Consider the following 23600-nt stretch of genomic DNA (forward strand, 5'->3'; position numbering starts at 1 on the left):
AGGAGATGAAGTGTTAATTAAAACTTGGAAAGAAGCCTCCCTCACATCTTACTGTGAGGGTCCTTTACTTGTGCTTTATTCCACAGACATAGCAGTACGAACAGCTGAAAAGGGGTGGACACACCATTCCTGAGTAAAGAAGATTGAAACACCAAGAGAGAACACCTGAATGAAAAGCGACTTTTCCCCCAGGAAGTTTGAAGATAAAGCTGAATGGATATACTAATGACTGACAAAGACAAGGCAAAGTGTTGGTGAACAAACAATGTACCCTGTGATGCTGATGCAGTCAAAATATCAGAGTGGGATGCCTTTAAGAGAAAATATGAAGCTCATTCCACCCATGGATCCCCTGAAGTGGGGACAAGACGAGTGGCCTGCAGAGAGGATAACAGCTTACTATGGTCCAGCAACTTGGGCTCAAGATGGGAGCTAGGAATATAGGACCCCCAATTTACCTATTGAACCGACTAATAAGCCTTCAAGCTGTGGTAGAAATCATATTGTATCAAATCATAATTCTGATGCTGTCGAGTTATTAGCTAAACAGTACTCACAAATGCAAGCACTCGTGTATCAGAACCGAATTGCTTTGGACTACTTGTTAGCAGAAGAATGGGGAGTCTGTGGAAAGTTCACTGAATCCCAATGCTGTGTAGAAATAGATGACTATGGAGAAACCGTAAGAAGAACCTTGCAGCAGAAATTAAGAAAGTAGCACGTGTACCAGTTCAAAAACGGAATTCTATCCTTCAAGCTTCTTAGCAGGATCAATTGTATGGGGGGAAAGATTGGTGGAAAAAATTAGGATTTTTTATATTATGTTCAATAATGGGGTTATATTTCTGCCTTGTCTCATAACATGTTTTATCCGACTAATCCATTATGTTGTCCTAAGCATGCAAATAACAGCAATGCCCATTGGTCCTGAGCTAGCTACAATAAAAACTGGTCAATCCAAGAGAAACACCCAAAATATCTAAAATAATGGAATTGAAAGAAAATAAAGAGAGCAGAGCTGCTGAAGCTCTGGCCAGATTTGAAGCTCACAACTATTTTACAAGTAGCATTAAGCTACTGCACAGCCAAAATATAACTCAGGATACAATAGGCACCTGCATTGATATATGATTAAGCACGCAAACAAAAGAATCAAATACTAGAAAAACCAATCTTATGAAAAATTATTAATTGTAAATACTGATTATGAAATAAGCTAACTGTATCAAAATTTATCCTAAAGCACGAATTAATGAATTAATAAAGAAAAGGGGGGACTGTGATACATAGCATGAATTTATTTATTTATTTATTTATTTACTTATTTACCATGCTAAAGTTATAATCTTGTTTGACAAGAATCCTAGCATGTTTCTAGAAAACCTTCCCTGACGAGATTATAGTGATATGCAGCAAGGCCAACATGAATATTCGCCTGCAAGGGGCATATTTCCAAGAAACCTCCATCCAATAAGATTATAACCATATGCACTCATAAATATTCATCTGCAAGCAGTGTATTCCAAAGGACCCCCGAAAAGCCTGAAAACATATAGAAAGCACCTTGGGACAGTTGCAGTTTGTGAAGCATGGTGGGTTAAATGCTGCAGATAGCCTCCTCCCTGTCTCACCCAGTGCTGTTCACCTGGCACAGCACCGAACTGATTTTTGTTTATGGTTTCTCTTTTTAGGATTGTATTTTGATTATGGAATAAATTTCTTCTTTTTTTTTTTTTTTAATTAATCAAATTAGCTACTCTTTTATAACAGAGTGGACAAGTCATAAAACTCAGCCTTCTGAAAGAACGATTTCTGTTCAGGATTCCATCAGCTCTTTCTCATTAAATTGCTCTCCTCCATTAATTCTCAGTTCTCATAAATACTACAGAAACTCATCCTTAATGCAGGGCCTTGTAGTGACTGTCAGTTCTTGTCATGGTGAATGTGTTTCTTTATCTTGTACATGATTGAGTCAATTTTGAATTCTGCATATTCATTTCTTCTACTTTTTCTTAATTTTCAGATTTCTCAGTCATAACTACAGTGTCACAACACAGTGCTCCTGACAACGGACTCCTTTTTGCTAAATTTCACACGTGTTTCAATGATCAGTTCTGGAACTTTCACTTCACCTTTACTGCCTCACATTCAAATGACAGATGAACTTTTATCAACCTTGCAAAATGTAAATTCAGCTCTTCAAGAAGCAATCAATTACAAACCAGTCTGTATTTCCAACCTTCCTTTTGCAACCTCTCCATCACATATTCTACATTTCAGGTTTGGAGGACACTCAATGTATTTTTTGAGTACTGATTCAGAGCTGGGCTCCTCCCTGTTTAAATGTGTAATAAATACAGCTAATAAATACAGCAAACTCTTCAACTGGCTTTCTTATGGAGATCTGTAAAGACACAGATGGAACTGGTATTTGAAATTTAACTGCCTCTCTGCTTTTGTGGTTTCAGCCCAGACATACCTACCATACTCTCCCTTGTGCTGTTTAGCCTGTTCAGGGCATTAGTACTTTTATACTTTACCTTTCTACCATAAAATGCTCAGGAATCACCACACTGATGAACATCCATTTTATTTATCTCTAAACAGATAACTAGCTAGCTGCCCTTTTCCATCTCTTTTTTCTTCTTTACTTCTGGAGATCCTCTTAAATAGAATCTTCAACAGAGTGACTACAGCCCTTTGTTCTATCAAAAACTTAGCAGCTGAAACTCGAGAGGTTTGGGCTGGAGATAAGGAAAACCTTTTTCCCCACAAGGACAAGGTAGGGGAGTGAAGGCCTGGAGAAATTGTGCCATCATAGAGGATTTCAAGTTTTGACTGCCTGAAGTCCCAGGAAACCTGGTCTGATCCCATGAAGGACTGCTTTCAGCAGGAAGCAGAAGGAGAGACCCCCTGAGATGCCTTCCAATCTTAATTATTGCTCAATTCTACAACAGAGCCAAGCCTGGGTTCTACTTCTTTTGGGCTAGAAGGCCAAGGCAAAGCAAGGGCTGGGCTGCAGCTGCTGCTGCTGCTGTGTGAGCCCTGCTGTGCGTGTAGGCACTCCCAGAGCCGTGTGTGGGGATGGGCTGGAGCTGCAGCTTTCTTGTCCTCTCAGTAACATGGTGCCTGCAGTCCAGTTTCCATCTGGGAAATCCTCAGCTGGGCAAACTGGGCAGTCTTGCTCTCCATGTTCCAGAGCTCAGTCACCTTGCTGTTGGGCATCTCTGTGGGAAGAGATGTGTGTTCCCAGATAGTCCCTGCAAAGCTGCAGCCTGGATGAGACTGTTCTGCTCAGGGTTGTGGTGGGAGGAGCACATCCCTGTGCCAGGAGCCGTCAGGACTCCTTCCTTAGTGTCCACCCCTGTGTTCAGTGTCACTCCCACATTCAACAGTGTCAGCTTTGACAGATTTAGGACTGTGTTTGAGAAGTCAATCTTCTCCATTGCTGAAAGCCTTTGGGGCCCAGACTGTGTTGTTAGGAATGAGGGATTGAGGGACTAAGCGTGCGAACAACAGAAGTGTTGGAGTACATTCCGAGTGCTTAACTTTGGGATTTTACTTTGTCAATTAAATAGGAACACTACTTAGTTGTCTTACTTTTGGGGCTTTTTTTTACCCTACAGATTTTTGCCACATAAATCCTGGAAATACCCTAGGTCCATAAATGTTTGCCTGGGTCATACATACAGAGCAGCAGCAGCAGAGGGCTCCAAAAAGCACCACTTTGTGATGGATTGTCTGAGTGCTTGGGTGGGGTGGTGAGACTCCCAGCCAGAAATGTGTGCTTTGCGTGTGACTTTGCAGCACACAGCCCTGGGCAGCGCTGGGAGTGAGCTCTGCCATTACTGACAGCTGTGTTGGCAACAAGGAGAGCCCCTGGCTTTCTGCTGACTGATTTCTTACAGCTCGTGGGGTAAGCCAGGGTCAGAGAATGAGGGCACGTCACCTCATTTGGTGTCTTCTGGTTTTCTGCATTCACGTTTTGCCTCAGCTTTTGTAACAGCTTGAATTTCACTTTGGCCACCTGAATCCTGAGTTTAATAAATCTGCTGGCTGGGCACTTTGCCCTCTGTCAGAGACAGCTGCACTTTTCACAGTCTGTTCTTTATTTCACCTTCCTTTGCAAGAATGGGAGATTCCTCAGGCCTTTATACAGGGATGTTTAAACAGAGATAAAAACTCCATTGGCTTTTCTCCAAAATAGTCTTTGCGAGGTTTTAGGATATTTTCCTTCCCATGTCTCATACAAGGAAAAAAACTCCTCCTCTTCCCCTGCTCCAAAGGCTCTTGCACAGTTCCTTTGTGCCATTTCTTGTTCTTTATCATTGTTGAATATATTTTTAAATCTCATTGTGATAATGAAGCCAACTGCAGATACGGATAAATGCATATTTGAACGTGAAGCTCATTTTAATATTTACTCTAGTGATAGGGCAGACAAAGCATGTTTTAGTTGTATAAAATGCTTTTAGTTTCTTGGTGTTTTGTTTCAAAAGTAAGATATTTTTTTATCTTGCTCTTTACTTTTATCTACAGAGAATTGAGGCATATATAGGTCCCCTATTTATATAGGTCCTCAATAGAGAACTAATGGCTTTTCACATACATTCACTGTGCATGAAAAGGAACTCTTCATTTGAAAGCAGTCATTTACTCTCCTAGATCAGCTCAGGCAAAAAAAGATACCATTAATTCTGTTCTAGTTGGAATCGATAGTATGTTCTCCAATCCAAGCATAAAAGAGCTAAGACAAGACAGCACAGATGTCCTCAACTGTGGAACATCAATGATGGCAGGGAAGCCATGGGTGCATCTCCTTGGGGAATTATTTAGACTGTTCTTCTTGCTGTCTTGAATTAATCCCAGTGGCAGGACATACTAAAATGAGCTGTGAGTCTTGTCCTGATTCTCCTCTTACCCATCATTTCTGCTTTATTATCTGAATCTTCTGCATATCTCCATGGGAACTTGGCAGTTGTTTATGATTACTTTCCCCAGGACAGGTGGGAAGTCTAGTTTTACATGATTGCTTTGGTGCCTAATAAAATACAGACTATGTGCTAAAATGTACCTGCCTGTTAAACTATGCCTACAGTGAATTTGAAATAGGGGTATTTAAATGCAAATGGAAATTTGACATGTCTGCCATTGACCCATGTAATTGGACTGATGATCCCGATGATCCTAGGAATTTTTATTTTTGGGTGTACACTGAGGAAGAAATATAGCCAAATATCAAAAAATATACATCATTAGAGAGTTTCAGAATAGACGTTTCATCTCCTTTGCCTAATTAAGAAGCCCATGGAAGGACTCCCTTTGTTTCCTCAGCAGCAAAACAAGTGGGAAGAGCAAGCCTCATTAGCAAGTCGTTGAGCCTTGAAAGGAAAGGCACAGACCAATTAAGGTGACCTGTGTAGGCACACTTCCCCAGCCCACAGAGCAAAGGGACTTTAGAGACTGATACCCGTGGCTCACAAACGTCCTGACAAACGTCCTATTAGGGAGATTCCCTGAGACTTAAATCCTGAAAGAAAGGCACTCCTGAGATAGATGAGTGCAAATGGGAAATATGGGTAGGGACTCACTGTAGTTTTGAGAATACAAACCCTGTTATTTGCCCCTCTTCACTGTTACTTTTGTGATCTCCATTCACGAGCAACTTCACAAATGGGGAAACATAAGACCTGCTAATGTTCCTTTAGAAATGCTACTGACCTCAAGGCCTGGACCTTGCCGAGGAGCATCCTCCTGCAAGCCTGACTCCCTGCATCGAGCACCTTTACTCTCCTGGGTAACTGGGGACTTCAAAGGGGGGTCTTGGAGAATAGAACTGGCTGCTGTTAGATGAGACTTAGCAGAGGCTGCCACTGTGGAAGGAGCACTCAAACTGAAGTCGTGCACTGGAATCACATAATGAGGTGGGAAAGGACCTCGGGTAGTCTTTAGCCCAACCTCCTCTTCAACTGCATCAGCCATGGCAGATTGCTCAGGGCTTTGTCCAGTTTCTCTTGGAAACTCAAAGCAAGGAGAGTGCACAATCTCTTTGGGTCTACACAGGAGCTTCCAGAATCTGCTTAGTTGCAGAAAATATCTGGCCTGATGAACACTACTGTCGCCCTAAAAACTCAGCCTCTGAGCTTGCTGACATAGTTTTCTAAAGACTTTCCCAGGACAGTAACTGTAAACATAGATATGTGTACATTCTTTCTGTTACACGTCTTGTGATGGGCATCTCTCATGGCCAGTGCCGTGCGAAAGTGTTATCCTGACCATCCAATCCCTGGCCGTGGTAAGAAGCCTATAAATCCTGGCAGGAAAAATAAACTCTGCTCTTTCTTTCACCACACCTTGACCTGTGTCCGCGTGATCTATTCATCTTCAACGGTAACACACTACTATCACATCTTACAATAAAAAAAAACAAAACAAAACAACAAACCCAAACCAACAAAACCCAGCCAACCTCCAAACCAAACCAACGCTCTGACTGAATTGCAACATTACAAGAACATTAGACTAATATTTTCTATCAAGAGTTATGACCACATGATTGACCTTTCTACCAGATTAAGAGCTGTTTGCACAGCTGATGGGCTGATACAGTGCTTATTCTTCAAAAATCACTGGCCTATGGAACTGCACAATGCTTATTCTAGGATCGTGTTGAACATTAGGCAAGAAGAAGAAGAGAGTAAGCAGCCCAGTTATGCCAGCTTTTCTGCTAATTTGGAAAAAAGCACCAGTTCTTTGGGTGGTCAACTGTGACTTGAGGAGGTCACTGACCACCAGGGACCCATAAAGAGACCCTTGGGACAGAATAACATGTGCACAGTGGAGGAATAACATTAATGATTTGGGGGAAAATTATTATGAGATGTATGTTTATTCCAGGAAAATCAATGGATATGTATGTATAATATAGTATTATTAAAACAAGTTTTTCTATAATCAGGATGCATGATATTTCAGAGGAGATATCCCTTTGTGCATCTGGCTGAATAAAGAATGCCTGCTTTTTAATGCTACATTGGTGTTAAGGACTTCTCTTTTACCAATTTGTGGTAATAACTTGACTCAGAGCAGACAAACTAAACCACCTAATCATCTTGTGGCAATTTTGCCAGTACCATATTTGTGTAAGGTTGTGCCTTTATAAAAGTTTCTTTCTATGGAAAATGTACAGAAGTTTTCTTTGTACAGCTCCCAGCCCTGCCCCAGCACACCCACGTGCACAGACACACACACACACACAACTCACACCCCCTAGGACATTTTTATAAGAAGCATTTGTTCATGATAAATGTCTTGTTGGAAGCAATAGTTGTTTCTCACTACCTGAAGAAAGAAGAATGAGAGCAGAAGAAATTTCCTCCCTTACCCAGTAGATAATTGTCCTGTTGGGATCAGACTTTTTGCAGAAATTACTCTGCTCCCCACATTCAGCCTTAGAGAGGTCTGAGCTTTGTTCCCTGAGAATGGGGGAGATGAGGGCAATGCAAGGAGTCAAAAAGAACATTAGAAGAGTTGAATTTTGCCCATAACTCCATTACATCTTCAGCTCAAGGAAGCTGTGGAGGTCAGGCCCATGTGTTAAAATAATTCACAGCTCAGAGAGAGGGACAGGAGTGCCTTGCCTAGGTGGCAGAGATGTAGAGTCTGAGTGCAGCAAGCCAAGGCAATGGCTGGAGATTTAAATGCAGAGCTGCACTTCCAGCATTCACTGCTCTCATCATGATAAGGTGACTGGTATTGACAGCTTTCCTTTTCTTTTTTTCTGCAAACCAAGGCTATCAGTGTTTCTGTGTTTGAATTAATGAGAAGGATAGAGTTTAGGTTTGTGGTTTAATGGAGAGCAAAGCAGTGTCCAAATTCAACTGATTTAATTTTTGTTTTGTTGACATTTTTTCTATGATAAATGTGAAAGTCAAGGACATCTTTTTGGAAGTGCTCAGAATCCAGGATCTTTGACTTTGCTTTGGTAGTAGCCCAGTGACCCCCCCAGAGCCTGTTTGGCTTGAACTGAGTAAGCAAAGATGTGGGCTCTTTCAGCCTTTCTTTTTTTTTAGAGAGAAAAAACCCAGACTCAAATCTAATTCAACCTGTGTTGAATCCTCTGAAAAACTGGACATATTGAAGAAGTAACACCTTGTGATACTTGTGCTATCAGAATATGCAAATTTTACAATTGATTCAGACACTTGTTAATCCAGACCAGTAATGGTCTTATTAATATTTTAACACCATTGATGTAAATAAAATTACTGGAAACTCTGGCTTCAATCTTCAATTGAATATGAGAATATTCATTTGGGGGAGGAACAGAATGCATTTACACAGTTCTATTATGTTTATTTGCTTTATAGCATTCTTTGTAATTGTGGGAGTGAAAGAAAGACCAGATTTATTCCCAACTGTAGAATATATATATAGGACAGTATTAGACTCTTTGTCAATATTCATATTTTGCTTTATAAATAACTTTATTAAATTTATGCTTTATAATAAATTTTACCAAGCAGGCTTTCAGTTCAATTACAGCAACTGCTTTTCAGCAAGCTAGATGGAGAAAGCATTCACTTAGGAAAGCAAGTGTTCCAGATACTCTGTCCATTCTTCCACCTGTGTGAACTCCTTGCAGTTTAATAACTGCAGTATCATATAATGAAACTATCAGCTGCTGTATAAAGGTATAAAAGGTTAATTTATTAGGGTTAATGCCTTCATTCCAGCACCACTGCTGTATCTGGAACTACATTTTCAAATGTGCTCACATTTCAGTGTGCCAGGTTCTCTCAGTTACTGAGGGATCTCAGACTCCCGGCACCAGAGGACTGCCCCAACAGGGATTTCACCAGGCACTGTTTGGAAGCAAGACCTGGGAAGATGCAGTTGTTTCCCAAAGTCACCGTAGGCTTGCTTGGTGCAGGTTTCATCACTTCCTCTGATGAGAGCCCCTCAGGGCTTCAGGGTTGCACAGGTGCCTGCCTTGGCCTCTTGTTGGGTGGGGGAGAACCCTGGGGGCTGTGGGCTCTCCTCTTTTGAGCACATCAAGACTCCCTGTGGGACTGGTCCCAGCCCTGTACCTGGCTGCAGATACTGCCCTGGGCAGATGGACCTGCCAACACTGCCTGCTCTGGCTCCTCCTGGGGCTGGTCCCCCTCTGTGGGAATGGGCACAGGTAGGCAGTGCCTGCGACCCCCTTGGAGGGTGGCCCCTGATGTTTCTGCTTCCTCCTCCACATTTAATCCTGCTGGGATGCTGGCAGAAATCCTCTCCCGGGAGCTGCTGGACCTGGAGCTGGAGCTGGAGCTGGTGCTAGCCACAAGGCTGTTAGTCTCCTCCCTGCCAGTGTGGAAAAGCAGCAGCCTCTGGGCCTCCTCCCTGCACTTGGCCACAATGACAGTGATGAGGCAATGGACCAGCGGTGCTGTGTGCTCTCCAAGACAGTTCTGCAGTGTCTGGACCAAGTTCTCCACATTCAGACCATGGAGGCAGAGATGATACAGGATGCTGCCCTGTGCAATTTGTGCCAGCCACCACTGGTCCTGGAATATTGCCTCCAGCCTCTCACACAGCCAGGGCCGCACAGCATCCAGGAGGTGCTGTCTTTGTTGGAACAGTCTTGCCCACACCTCAGGCAGGAGGCCACCCACAGGCTCCTTCCCTGCAGCCTTCTGCTCAGCTGGGGACAGTGTTCCCCGTGGAGAAGGTGCAGGGGACACCAGAGGGCCATGCGGGCTGTTTTCATCCAGGAGGATGGGAGCTGCCTCTGTGTGGCTGCTGGTCTCTGATGACTCTTCAGGGGAGATGACAGCAAACAGCAGATAGCCCTGTTCACCCCACTCAGAAAACCTGACAGTCTCTATTAGTGTCCTGCAGAGTGGGCAGGATGGATTTGTCTGTGTCCACCACAGGATGCAGCCCAGGCAGAACTGGTGGTGATAGAGCAGACCAGAAGCCACATCCTTTGGAGTGTCCTGGCAGATGAGGCAGTTGCTATAATTTTCTCTGGCCATTTTTGTGCTTGGCAGACTTTTGGGGAAAGCTGAGGTTCAGGAGCTGCTCCTTTCCATTGGCATCACTCTGCAGGAGAAGCTGGAGTCACTGACTGTCCCAGGGAGGGGAGCAAAGAATGGCCAGGCCCCTGAAGAAGAACACTCTCCCACCTCCCTAAGTTCCATCACCCACCCCATGGTCACCCTGCAGAGACGTTTTCCTGCACAGCTCACTCTCAATGCTGTACCTGCAGTGCCCAGCTGCCCCAGCCAGGCAGGGCAGGGAAACAGGAGTAATGGCTCTAGGATGGGCACTGAGAGCTGTTGATGGCAGACCCCAACACACCACCAGTGCTGGGAAAAGCCTGGTTTGACTCTGCAGATCCCAGAGTCTTCCTCAGCAGGAGTCAATGCTTGGGCCGGATTGGTGCAGTTACTCCTGGAGCCCAAATAAAATCAGCAATAGATGTGTTATCACAATCTGCCACTTGGGATGTCACCCTCCAGAGCCTGATGTCACAATGTGATGTTCCCCACTAGAGGTGCACAGTGCCAGGAAAGAAAAGAAAGTAATTTCTTGTTTTGAACTTCTACATTTTTGTGTTGCTCTCCCTTGGTCACCTGTGTCATGCATCCATGGCTGTGTTTCTTGTTCCTGCCCTGACACATTGCCAAGGTGTCCCATGAGCAGGAATGTGGTGGGAGCAGTCAACATGGACTGCCTGTGGCTGGATGACGTCTCCTTCCCTCACTGCCTTTTCCTGTGCAATGCCAGGATTTGGAGTACTTGTGTGGAGGTGGCCAGCCCTGGGTCAGAGGGAAGATCCCCTCCAGCTGTAGGCTGTCGCCCTGAAAGCTCAGTTTTTCGATCTTGTTGACACAGTTTCTAAAGACTTTCCCAGGACAGTGACTGTAAACATAGATTTGTACACATTCTTTCTGATACACGTCTTTTGATGGACATTTCTCAAGGCCAGTGTGGTTGGGAAGGTGTTATCCTGACTATCCAATCCCTGGCCGTGGTGAGAAACCTATAAATTCTGAGAGAAAAAATAAAGTTCTCTCCTTCCTTCACCATACCTCGAGCTGTGTCCATGTGACTCATTTCATGTCCAGCAGCAACAGTAGGCATGTAGATCACTTTGCTCAGCTGTGAGAGGAAGCCCCTGCCAGGCCCCTCAGGCACACATGGTGTGAGGGGACACCTTCTTGTGATCCCCATGCTGACACCCTGGAGTGGTGCCCAGCATGCCAGGGATACTCCTTTTGGGTGGGCAGAGCTCAGGATGATCCTCAGGCACTGGAACCAAGTGAAACAACAGGGAGCTGCCAGCAGAAGCCAGAGGTGATGCCCAGCTGGATCTTCAGTGCACCTGTGACAAGGTAATTTGCACCTCCTGCCCACGCCACCTTTGTCATCTGCTGCATTGTGTGTGTATGGCTGCAGCAGGGTTATCTGTGGGAGGAGGCACCGCTGACATGGCCCTGAGGCTCCAGGGTCCATGGCTGTACCCCTCATCATGTGGGTGCAACCAACAGTGGGGCATGAGAGGAAGGGTAAAGGTGTTATTAGAAAGAGAATCCCAGAGATTGTGTGAGTTTAACAACAATTTCTTTCCTTTTATTATTTCCTGACTAAAGGGTTGCAGAAGTTCTGCTAGTGCTGCTGTCAGGACAGCCTCCTGCTGGGAGGAGGAGAATCCTGGGAGCTGGAGACCCTCCTCTGTAGGGGATGCTGGGACTCCTTGGACAAGAGTTCCTGGTCTGGCTCGGAGCAGAGGGCTGTGGCTGCAGCCCTGGGCAGAGGGACCCGCCACCACCAGCTGCTGCAGTCTGTCCTGGCTCTGGTCCCACTCTGAGGGGTCAAGTGCAGGTGAGGAGCAGCTGGGTCTCCCAGTGGAGGTAGATGCTGATGCTTTTTTCTCCACCCTGGAGACTGCAGGGCTGCTGGTGGAGGTCCCCTCCCAGGAGCTACTGGGCCAAGAGCCGCTGGACCTGGATCTGGACCTTCTGCAGCTGCTGGAGCTGGAGCTGGAGCTGGAGCTGGAGCTGGAGCTGGAGCTGGAGCTGGAGCTGGCCACATTGTTCTCATCCCTGACTGGACCAGAGCACAGCTGGCTCTGGGCCTTCTCAGTTTACTGGCCCACAATGACTCTGCTGATGCTGTGGATCAGTGGCACTGTGTGCTCACTGAGGAGAGGCTGCAAGGATGCAGCTCTCTATGTCCTCAACCAGCCATCACCAGTACCAGTATATTCCCTCCAGTCTCTGATGCAGGCATGGCTGCACAGGGTCTAGGAGATGCTGTTGTTGGAACAGTCTTGCCCACTTGTCAGGCAGGATGCAGCCCAAACAGAAAAGGGCAAAGCAGAAGCCACATCATTCTGAGTGTCCTGGCAGATGGGGCAGCTCCACTCTGTCCCTGTGGCCATTTCTGTGCTCTTCAGAGTGCTGGGGAGAGGTGAGGACCATGAGCTGCTCTCACTTGCAGAAATGCTTGGCAGGAGTCAATGTTTGAACCAGACTGGCCCAGGATCTTCTGGTACCCAAATATGAGCAGTGAGATACATGATGTCAGAACCCATCCTCTGATGAGGTCTCAATCTGCCACTTGTGATGTCATCAGGATGTGAGACAGGATGTTCTCCCCTGCAGGTGCACAGTGCCAGGAGGGAAAAGGAAGTACCAATTTATTGTTTTGAATTTCTACATTTCTGCGTTGCTCTCCCTTGATCACCTGTGTCACACATCCATGCCTGTGTGTCTTGTCCCTGTCTCTGACATATTTCTTCCTCCTGTGAGCAGGAGTGTGGTGGGAGCAGTCAGCATGGACTGTCTGCAGATGCCCCTCACTGTCTTTCCATGTTAAATGAATAGATTAGGAGGATTTGGGTGGTCAGTGGCCAGCTCTGGGTGAGAGTCTCCCACCCCAGTGACTCGTGTCCCTGCTTCAAGGAGAAGCGGAATGTTTTGTTCCAGCCCCATCCACTCCCACAGTGCCAGCTGCCTCTCCACTTCCCAAGTCTCCATGTTTCTGGAAGCCAATGTGTCGGTGCTCCTCAAACCCAGCAGCAACGGAACCTGGTCCCACAGCTGCAGGAAGGAGCTGGAGTTGCTTCCTTCCATAACAGGGTAGAAGGACCCTTTGCCCATGACTCCAGAGAGCCCAGGATCCATCACCATTGTTTGCCCTACTGTCCTATCATCCCTTCTTGCCTTGGGGTATTGTCACAATTTGAGTCATTAGCACTCCTTTTTACATTTACTTCGTTAGCTTGATGGCTGGATAGTGCAAGTTTGGACTGCTGGGGGGAGGGGGGGGCACTGGCTCTGCCCATTAACACCTGCTCAGGTGACAGCCCCTGGTCTCTAATCACGGGGCTTCTCATCAACCTCCCCGGGAGAGGCTATCACATCCAGGCATTTCAGGCCAATGCCTGCACCATCTTTTCCTGTTTGATTTTGAAGTCAGAGTTTGTCATCTCTACAACTCTGCTGTATCAAAGGTGATAGCAGAAGGATGCTTTTTGCTGGTTTCTGGGTTAGTGTAACTGTTCTGCTTTGCTTGCCCAGAAAAAAGGTTTGGGAGTTAAATTTGGAAAAATCACCAGATGCTCAAATGTAGATTTATTTCCTCTCTTTTCTATTTAAGTAACTGTAAACTCCTTCCCAGTTTTCTCCCAGACACCTAAAAGCTACCATTAGCTCAGGCTTTTTAGAAAGATAATGACAATCAGTCATGGTCTCATGATCTCTGAGCACCCTGAAGTGGTGGGTGTTCCTGAGTACCAGTTCCACTTGGAATGTGCCAAATTGGCCAGGAGACAAGACTCCTGGTTGATGCCTTTATTAGGATTCAGCTCTTGGGGTGAGGGGGGCCTGAGGAGTTCCTCGGACCACAGCCATTCCCACACTGGCAGTCCCAAGGAAAAGGCACAATTCAGCTTTCACAACACACACTCCAGAGCTAGGGCTTCCATCCTCATGAGTAGCCAAGAGGCCTGTTGCTCTGGCTTGCTGGCTAGGGCAGGGGGTGTCAGTCCTTTCCAGTCCTCTTTAGGTCATGGTGATGCAAGGAGATGGTTTCTAAGCACGCTTAGGTGATGCAGGGAGATGATCTTTCATTATAGCTTGCTAGAATATGTTTTCTTGTCTTTTATTCCTCTGTTAACTCGTTGTTTTGGTGTCCTGCATGCCCTAGTTTGCATATTACTCGGTTGCACAGCTTCATGGGACTTTCTTTGTTCTAGTGTGGCACAGCTTCCATGGGAGTTGCCTCGTTCTGTGGCATTCCTTTCTAATGGGTTGCTTTTGTTAGTGTGGCCCAGACCCCATGGGAGCAGCTTTGTTACATAGTAGCAAGGAAGTAAGGGGAAAGGGTACAGGAATGTCTCATAAGAACCTTTAAAACACTTCAGAAACTGGTAAGTAATTAACATTACTAATAACCATCGGAGTAAACAAGGGGTACAAGGTTTACAAACGGGATAAGAACATTAACTGTACATAACTAAACATAGTATTTCAACCGGGGTGGATTTCTTGAGAGATTTTACTCATGACAACACCGTTCCTGCCAACTTTAGAACTGGATGTCCATATAATACTCTTTTTTGACTTTATTTGCATCGTCAGCCCCCTGCCACAGCCACACTCTCAGGTCTACAGTTGTGCAAGGCAGAGTCCCAGGCTTGGCTCCAGCAGACAAAGGGAAACCTTGTGGAATTGGCATATACCCTCAGATAGTGCATTGGCTGCCTCAGATTTTTGCAAAACCGAGCCAAAATGTTCAGCCTTCAGATTTTACCTGATTGAGCTGTCTGTGGATGCACAGCAGCACAAGATATATCCCAAACAGAGCCTTTGAGTATGAGCTGGTTATTCCCTACTGACAGGTTTAACTGCAGATCTTGGGTGATATAGGGGGTTGAGATTTGCTTTTGCAAAGCAGGAGAATGGTCGCTCACAGAGAAGAAAATACTTTGTGTCAAATTGAGTGTACTTTTAGTGTTTAACATAAGTTTACATTTTCTGGTAGTGCAGAAATGCTCTTCATGTTGACTTCATAGGGGGTTTTTTGTCCTGAAGATGCTTCTTAGAAAAGTCTTAGAGTACCAGAAGACAAAACAGTCCCTGGGAGGGGGTAAACTTTGACTCTTGCTCAAGGCTACTTTAAAGCAAAGAACATGAAATTGTAAACTCTGTAGAAATGTTTGCATGCCCTAATTTAATCTCTCCTTCATAGTTTAGCTACAGCTACTGTGAGGTGAAGATTAGATGCCAGTATCTCCACAATAAGATGTCCACATTAAGCAATTAATACAGGAACTATACAATCAAGAAGCGCAGTCCTGGCGCCCGTTGTCTGCTTCAGCCAGCCAATCTACCAAGTGTAGCTTATTTATGTAAAATTTAGGATTAGTACCTGTAAGATTATGTATGCCATTATTGAATTGTAACTTAATTATTTATGTAAATTAGTGTCAAACTTTTGTATTAAAGATGTTTCAGCATTGTAACTACTTTTGTTGTTATTGCTTATAACATATTTGAAGCTGCTTTTTTTTGGTCTTCTTTTTCAAGGCTTAGGTTTTGTGCATTGAAATAAATTTATCAGAAGACCCTGGAGACCCAGTACTTCTCCTGTGAAGTTGTGCACATTTTAAGAAAAATATTGTAGGGAATTGAAATACTTTAGGATAAGTCTAAGGCTGTTTTCTCTTCTTTCTTGTTAATGCAAATTCTTTGCCTTAAGTGATAGAAGGACTAGAAATTTGCACAAAATAACAAGAAATCACCTTTTTTTTGAGGGTTAAAGAGGCAGAAACTCACCTCTGCAACTTCAGCCCCCATTAGAGTGATGGCTAAAAGTATTTGCTGTAGGTTTTTCCTATAAAACTGCTACTTCCATTGTGGAAGATTGTGGAGTGCCCCCACCCCAGGAGGCAGGGATTTTGCCTAGACAGACAGACAGTATCGGGCAAAGGCTGTGACTTAAAGAAGATTCCTCCCCTCCACCCTGTGGAATTGCCCCCTCAAGCCCAAGGAAAAGACACTCCACCCCATTCTGTCAAATAAGGAATGGCCCCAGAATGTTCTTCCTTTCCTGTGCCCTCACTGGTTTAAATTCTACTGCAGTGTCGGCACCTTAGTTCTTCTTATTTGTTGTCCTCCTCAATCCACCCCCTTGCAGTCCCCTGCTCCTCTTGCCAACCCCTACCCTAAACTCCTACCTTGACATATAAAACCTATTCTACTCATTCTCTTGGTCCCAGACTCAATAAAGATCTCTGGATTTTGTTAAACTAAGACCCGTCCTGTTCTTGTCTTTTCCTGTTGCTCATTAGTGGCTGCCTGAGGTCTGAGACTCCAGGGCCTGGGGGAGTTGTTGTGCCTTCACTGCAAATGGAATGCAACGGAAGATAACAGCATTTACCAATGTAGTAGTTCTTCAGCTTTAATAATATTGGGGAAATTAATGTTTTACAAAAATAAAACATATCTAGGTATTAGGCAAGATTATAACTTAAACATCTTGGTATCTATGTATATGCTCCTATCAAATATTTTTTGAAAAGAGAGAGGCAAAGCAGATATTGTTTACATGAAATATTTATTGAAAGATTTTTGCCCTGGGTGCCAGATATATAGCAAAGATAACATGTCTGTAATGCTAAACTACTGTGATTACCAAATGGCAGAAACTTTCATTTTGTTATGAATTAAATTAGAATTTTGACAACTAGGTCCCTTGAGTTAATAACAGTTTAATTAAAAATTAATACAATTTAGTAAATTGAATAGTAATTTGGTATAAAAGAATATAATTTAGTAAAAAAATATAATTTAGAGATATAATTTGCCAGTAATTAAGTATGATTAAAGCATAAGCAAAACCATCTGGGGTATGGGGAGGGCTTCCCATCCTGCCTCACGTACCAAACAAAACAATTCAAACTAACCTTATATGCTGTATGCTTATACATATTCATTAATGTTTCCCATAAGTTTCCTCCTAGTTCCGATTTTTTTGACTTTACATCACTATTCTTCATGGCACATGCTTCACTTGTTGTTAGGGGGTCTCCAGTCTTCTTTTGGTGGTCTTTAGACAAAGGCTTACACTCATCCTCGCTGTCCTCTGGATGGTCTCACAGGTTTCTGCGTGCGTACTAAGCGTTGTGTTATGTAAGTCTACTAACTAGTCCTACATTTAATGAATTTTAGGCCCTATGCCTAAAGTCATTCTAATTTTGTCCATCTCAAGGCCATTTTTGTCTTGGGACATCACTTATCTTCCAAACTACATCCTGTACCTCAATTTTAACATGTAACATCTGTAAAGGGGTGCACCTGTCTTGTAACACTGATTCTTTTGATTGATTCTAATAATAACTTTAATAACAGTTACAAGTTAGTTAGCATGAATCAATTCCATTTATTACAATTTCATGCAGCTTTTTGATTTATTTTAATGTAAGTCATTGCTTACTCTATCCAGTGAAAGTATAGATTATTTGGTCAAAACTGAGCCAATTCTTTGGGTGTCTTGCTGCATTTGTTATTCCAAAATGCTGCCAAGTGAAAAGGGAAGTATTATATTTTCAAATCTGATTTTGGTGCTTTTGACAAAATTTTGGTGTGGCTAACAGTTAATTTCCAGCATTAAATCACCCTGTTGTGTGTCACTGTGAACCAGAAAATGTTTCCCTTCCAGAAAACAGGCATTCATGTAACTGAGATGAGTGTGATTTTTATTCATTAATTTGTGGGTTCAAAGGCACTGCATTCTTGGAAGTGTGAAAGCAGGCAAGGTCACCCCTTTCTGTTGCATGGATGGGACATTTGTGTTTCCTGCTTGAGACAAGGTTGGCCCTGGGTGCCTTGGGTTAGTGCAGTTGTTTGCAGCTCTACTCTTCAGTGGCAAAGGAAGAGAAGCCCTCACATGCAGAACTACATTTCCCTGGGTGTGCCTGCCCTGTGTCCTGAGCACATCCATGCCCAAGTGCCAGGGTGTGGGCAGCCTGCAATAGCTGTTGAACTCACTGGGGTCCTGCTGCAGCACCACGGATTGGGGAGCTCCCACCTGATAAACAGTGTGGCTGCTCAGCTTAAAATGCCGTGGAGTTCCCCATACTGGAACCCATTCAGGCAGTTCTGTGCCCTGTATCTAAGCCACATGCCTGGGTCTGACATGAGCTGCCACTTGGGACACAGCATGCTGCCTCAGCTGCCTCAATGTGTGTGATCATTCAAAGCCCTGTCCCTGTGTCACCGAGACCCAGCACAGCTGATGGATTATTTCATTCACCCCGCTTTCATAGCACTGACCTGTACTCACCTGCGCCCTCTGGGTTACAGACTGTGCCTGTACTGCAGCTGGAGGTCAGTGCTGCTGAAGAGGTCCAGCACTGCAGTTCATCGTTGGACCTGACAGCGCTTTAATGGAAGGTTTTGCTCCACTTGCACTGAGCATTTCTGAAGCCTTGTGAATGTCCACAACAGCCTGTGTGCTGCAAAACAGCACTGTGAATCTGCATCTCTCTTGTCTACCTGGAGTGGATGTTGCTATTCAGCAAATGTTGGGAGCCCGCTGAAACAGGGCTCAGTGATGGTGTTACTGCCTGCCCTGTAGACCTGACCTGCTCACACAGACACACAAACATTGCCCATGGTGACACGCTGGCTGGGGTGGCTGACAAAGTGTGCGAGAGTGCTGCAGGCAGAGAAATGGGAAAGATGTGCTGGTGAACAGGAGGGGGTTTGTTCTGGCCCATTTGAGTAAGTGTGCTGCTTCAGAAGGTGCTGGAAATCCAGTGCCATTCTGGGCAGATTCCACTCCATCACCATTTTGATGCTGTAGGTGCTGTAGACAGGTGAGCTCCACACAGGATCTCACTAATCCTTGATCCCAGCTGCTGTAAATCCTCAGGCTGGTATTTAGAAGTGATCAAACAGCATCTCTCTGCTCTTTTCTCTCCACCATCAAGCCAGTGCAGAGAACTGACCTCAGCTCAAGACATTCCACATGATCAGCAGGAAACCTGGCTTTGGTCTTTATGGCATGAATTCTGCTTGGTGATGGGATACAGCTTAACTGCATCACTTGTCTGAAAAATCAAAATAGGCTTTGAATGTCCTATGTTCCGTTTTGAAAGCATAAACTTTGAAACTCTAAAACTTCTGCCAGTTTCAGCAATACTGTGAAAAATAAAATGGGAGGTAAATGAGTATAAACAGAAGGTTCATAGAGCATGAATCATAGCACTTTTACAAAACTTTTATTGATTTTTTTCTTTCTTTTCTCAGGTACACATCATTATTGCCCATTACTGCTCCCATCAATTTTTCCCCACTGTTGTTCCTCCATCCTCACAAACACCACCACAGAATAAGTGGGACTTACTCCTCAAAACACAAAATCATAAGGCTTACAGCTCCTGAAAGCTTTCAAAGGAGACAAAAGGAATGGCAATGCCAGACAGAGCTCTCTGTGGATCTTTGCTTTCATTGAATCAATGAATAGTTTGGTTTGAAAGGGCACTAAACATCACTTTGTTCCATTCCCCTGCCATGGGAAGGGACAGCTTCCACTGTTCCAGGTTGCTTCAAGCCCTGTCTAACTTGGCCTTGGACACTTGAAGGGATGAGGCAGCCACAGCTTCCCTGGGCACCCTGTACCAGGGCCTCACCACCCTTACAGGGAAGAATTTCTTCCCAATATCCAATTTAACCCTCTTCCAGTCTGAAGACATCACACCCTGTCCAGTCACTCCAGATTTTGTCCAAAGTCTCTCTCCAGCTCTCCTGGAGTCCTTCTAGGCTCTGGAAGAGTCTCAAAGGTCTCCCTGGAGCTTTCCTTTCTCCAGGCTGAGACCCCCAGCTCTCCCCACCCGTCTCCATAGAAGAGGAGCTCCATCCTTGGGATCAGAATAATAAAGCTAAATTTCAAGGCAGAAATCAAGTACTTGATAGTGATAAACCATTGAAGGAAGCCCCCTTTGTCCCCCCCGAAGTTATCCGGGCTAGCTATGTCGAGGGGAGGGATGGGGGGTTCTTCACGACCAAGATAAAAGACCAAAGGGCTGCTTTTCCCTCCGGGATAACGTTGGATGTTTATTCAGGCTGGGATCTGGGAGGAAAAAGAGAAAGAGGAACATCTCCCGGGCATTTTCAAACCTCGGGAGAGGCGCGGTGTCTTAGTTTAGGGCAAATTAGGAAGGAAAACTCTAAATGGGGATTTCTTCAGGGAAATGCCCCTCCCCACTAACTGGTCCGGGAAAAGAAAAAAATTTTTAGAGAGCAGTGGAAAAAGCTGTTTATTTAACAGAAATTGAGTAATATTAAATAATAAAACCTCTTGCTGTTCGATGGGATGGCAAATCTAGGAGGAAAAAAAAAGTCTTTTTCATGTGGTGTAGCTCGGCTCGCTCAGGTTCTTATCACTTCCTCCATCGCTGGAAAGTGCTGAGGCCCAGGCCCCGGTGGGCCACAGGCGTGAGCTCCCGGGGTTTGGCTGGGTGTTCAGTCCAGAGCAGGCTTGCACAGATCCAAGAAAATTGGGGAAAAAAACAAACAAAGGTCCAGGGAACTCTTTTGCCTCAGCTAGCTAGAACTAACTAAAAGCCAGAGAGAAGCTCTGTCTCGCTGTCTGTCCGTGCTGCAGACACCACAGTCCAGGAGCGAGATGTGTGGGAGTGATGTTTTTCTTTAACACAAACTGCGCGCTTCTTCTTCTCCTTCTCTTGCTCTCAAAGCCAGTCTTAAAGGTGCAGAACTTAATATATAACATAAACCAGACGATTGGGGATACCAGTATCATAAAGTCACCCCAGGACATTCCACCCCTTATCCCCATATCGTCAACTTATTATCAAAATTAATATATATATATTTTAACCTTACAACACATACATTATATACAGACAAGGGCATTTATTCATGATCTTCACTCAACCATCAGATCTCCCTGAGGTACACATTGTGTTGTTCCATCTTTCTGCATTATCCACCATGTGCAACTTGGTCTTTGAGCAAAAACAACTCCACGAATGGGTTTGTTTGTACTTGAAGTAGAATTGATCTAAACTGTTTTTCTTAACAAACTTCTGAGATGTACTGCTGGGACTTTGTCTCCGTTTACTTTATGCAGGGGCTCGGATTGGGCTGGGCTTGCTCGATTGGTGGAACCTCGGGTATTAATTATCCAGGTGGCCTTTGCTAGATGTTGCTCTCAATTTTTGAAAGATCCCCCACCCAACGTTTTTAAGGTAGTCTTTAACAGTCCATTGTACCTTTCCACTTTTCCCGCAGCAGGTGCATGGTAGGGGATATGGTACACCCACTCAATGCCATGTTCTCTAGCCCAGCTGTTTATAAGGTTATTCTTGAAATGAGTCCCATTGTCTGACTCAATCCTCTCAGGGGTGCCATGCCTCCAAAGGACCTGCTTTTCAAGTCCCAGGATGGTGTTCCGGGCAGTGGCATGAGGCACAGGGTAGGTTTCTAACCATTTAGTGGTGGCTTCTACCATTGTGAGCACGTACCGCTTGCCTTGGCGGGTTTGGGGCAGTGTGATGTAGTCAATCTGCCAGGCTTCCCCATACTTATATTTGGACCACCGCCCACTGTACTATAGCGGCTTCAACTTTTTGGCTTGCTTGATCGTGGCACACGTCTCACAGTCATGGATAACCTGGGAAATACTGTCCATGGTTAGATCTACTCCTCGGTCTCGTGCCCACTTATAGGTGGCATCTCTACCCTGATGGCTTGAGGCATTATGGGCTCATCGAGCTAGGAACAACTCTCTCTTGTGTTGCCAATCTAAGTCTATTTTTGACACTTTTATCTTTGCAGCTTCATCCACCTGTTCATTGTTTCGGTGCTCTTCATTAGCCCTACTCTTGGGGACATGGGCATCTACATGACGGACCCTCACAGACAGTTTCTCTACCCTGGTGGCAATGTCTTTCCACTCATCAGCAGCCCAGATTGGCTTTCCTCTGCGTTGCCAGTCGGCCCTTTTCCACTTTTCCAGCCATCCCCACAGAGCATTGGCTACCATCCATGAATCAGTGTAGAGGTAGAGTTTTGGCCACTTCTCTCCCATTCTCTACACCAATCAGGATTTCCCACACCTGAGTCTACTTCTGGGGCAGGGGTCTCGTTGGCTCCTCTGGATATCTCAGCCCTCATTCTAGAGAAGTTGCAGACTATATAGAGGAAGCTCAACAGCTGAACTACCAGGAAAGTGACCAGGAATGTGGTATCCTTAACACTCAGGGGAAACTGGATATTCTCAAAGAGGGACATAACAGATTCAAAGGAGAAGAAGGAAAGAAAAGGCTGAAAAGCCTCATCCCCTGGTCTTCCTCTAACAAACTGTGTGCAATTACCAATAAACTCCCAAAATGTGCTACTGGGACTGGGAGGCAGGGTCGGGCGAAGAAACCATAAACCAAACATACCTGACAGAAACTTCAGTAGTTCTATAAACTTCCTATAAATCATTATCACCGAGCCCAGCACAATAACCATTCTAATCCGTGCCCCTCTATTGTGAAAGAGGGCAAAGACAGGTATTAAAACCTCAAAAACTTTTAGGGACCAGGTCCACATGAAAGCTTCCACCCCAAGAGACATTATGTATCCAAACAACATGGCTACTGACTGCTTTATCTCAATACAGAATAAATACAACCAACACTCAGTACAGGTTTTTCCACTTTCTCTTGCCCCTGTTCAGGTGCCAAAAAAACTGTATTTGTCTTAGTTTAGGGCAAATTAGGAAGGAAAACTCTAAATGGGGATTTCCCCAGGGAAATGCTCCTCCCCACTAACTGGTCCGGGAAAAGAAAAAATTTTTTAGAGAGCAGTGGAAAAAGCTGTTTATTTAACAGAAATTGAGTAATATTAAATAATAAAACCTCTTGCTGTTCGATGGGATGGCAAATCTAGGAGGAAAAAAAAAGTCTTTTTCATGTGATGTAGCTCGGCTCGCTCAGGTTCTTATCAGTCCCTCCGTCGCTGGCAAGTGCCGAGGCCCAGGCCCCGGTGGGCCACAGGCGTGAGCTCCCGGGGTTTGGCTGGGTGTTCAGTCCAGAGCAGGCTTGCACAGATCCAAGAAAATTGGGGAAAAAAACAAACAAAGGTCCAGGGAACTCCTCTGCCTCAGCTAGCTAGAACTAACTAAAAGCCAGAGAGAAGCTCTGTCCCGCTGTCTGTCCGTGCTGCAGACACCACAGTCCAGGAGCGAGATGTGTGGGAGTGATGTTTTTTCTTAGCACAAACTGCGCGCTTCTTCTTCCCCCTCTCTTGCTCTCAAAGCCAGTCTTAAAGGTGCAGAACTTAATATATAACATAAACCAGACGATTGGGGATACCAGTATCATAAAGTCACCCCAGGACAGGCGGGGAGACATATAACACCAACCAATGGGATAACATTTCAGGGACAGGGCGGAGAAGGGAAAAACACGTCACAGCTGTGGGGCGGGCTTACACAGAAACTAAGGAACGCCCAGGAATGTGCACTACCACAAACCATCAGGCTTACAGATAGATAAATAATGTTTAACATCTCAGCAATTGCAGAAA

General features: G+C 44.8%; 1 protein-coding gene and 1 long non-coding RNA gene across 2 annotated transcripts in view; one reads left to right on the forward strand and one right to left on the reverse strand.

Annotated features, from left to right (window-relative positions):
* The window catches only part of LOC148184425 (uncharacterized), a 264268-nt gene that overhangs the window by 182480 nt on the left and 58188 nt on the right, over positions 1-23600 (forward strand). The window lies entirely within an intron of this gene.
* On the reverse strand, positions 9054-10022 carry LOC148184429 (uncharacterized). Its single transcript, XM_088054164.1, has one exon. The coding sequence runs from the start codon at positions 10020-10022 to the stop codon at positions 9054-9056; it is 969 nt and encodes a 322-aa protein (XP_087910290.1).

The sequence above is a fragment of the Pseudopodoces humilis genome, chromosome 4 (genome assembly GCF_049639895.1).
Source record: "Pseudopodoces humilis isolate 2021_Gansu_Grassland_sample_001 chromosome 4, ASM4963989v1, whole genome shotgun sequence".
Lineage (NCBI taxonomy): Eukaryota > Metazoa > Chordata > Aves > Passeriformes > Paridae > Pseudopodoces > Pseudopodoces humilis.

Bases quoted from the DNA above. Each gene is read 5' to 3' on its own strand.
- LOC148184429 (XM_088054164.1), bottom strand. From the start codon at position 10,022: ATGGCCAGAGAAAATTATAGCAACTGCCTCATCTGCCAGGACACTCCA.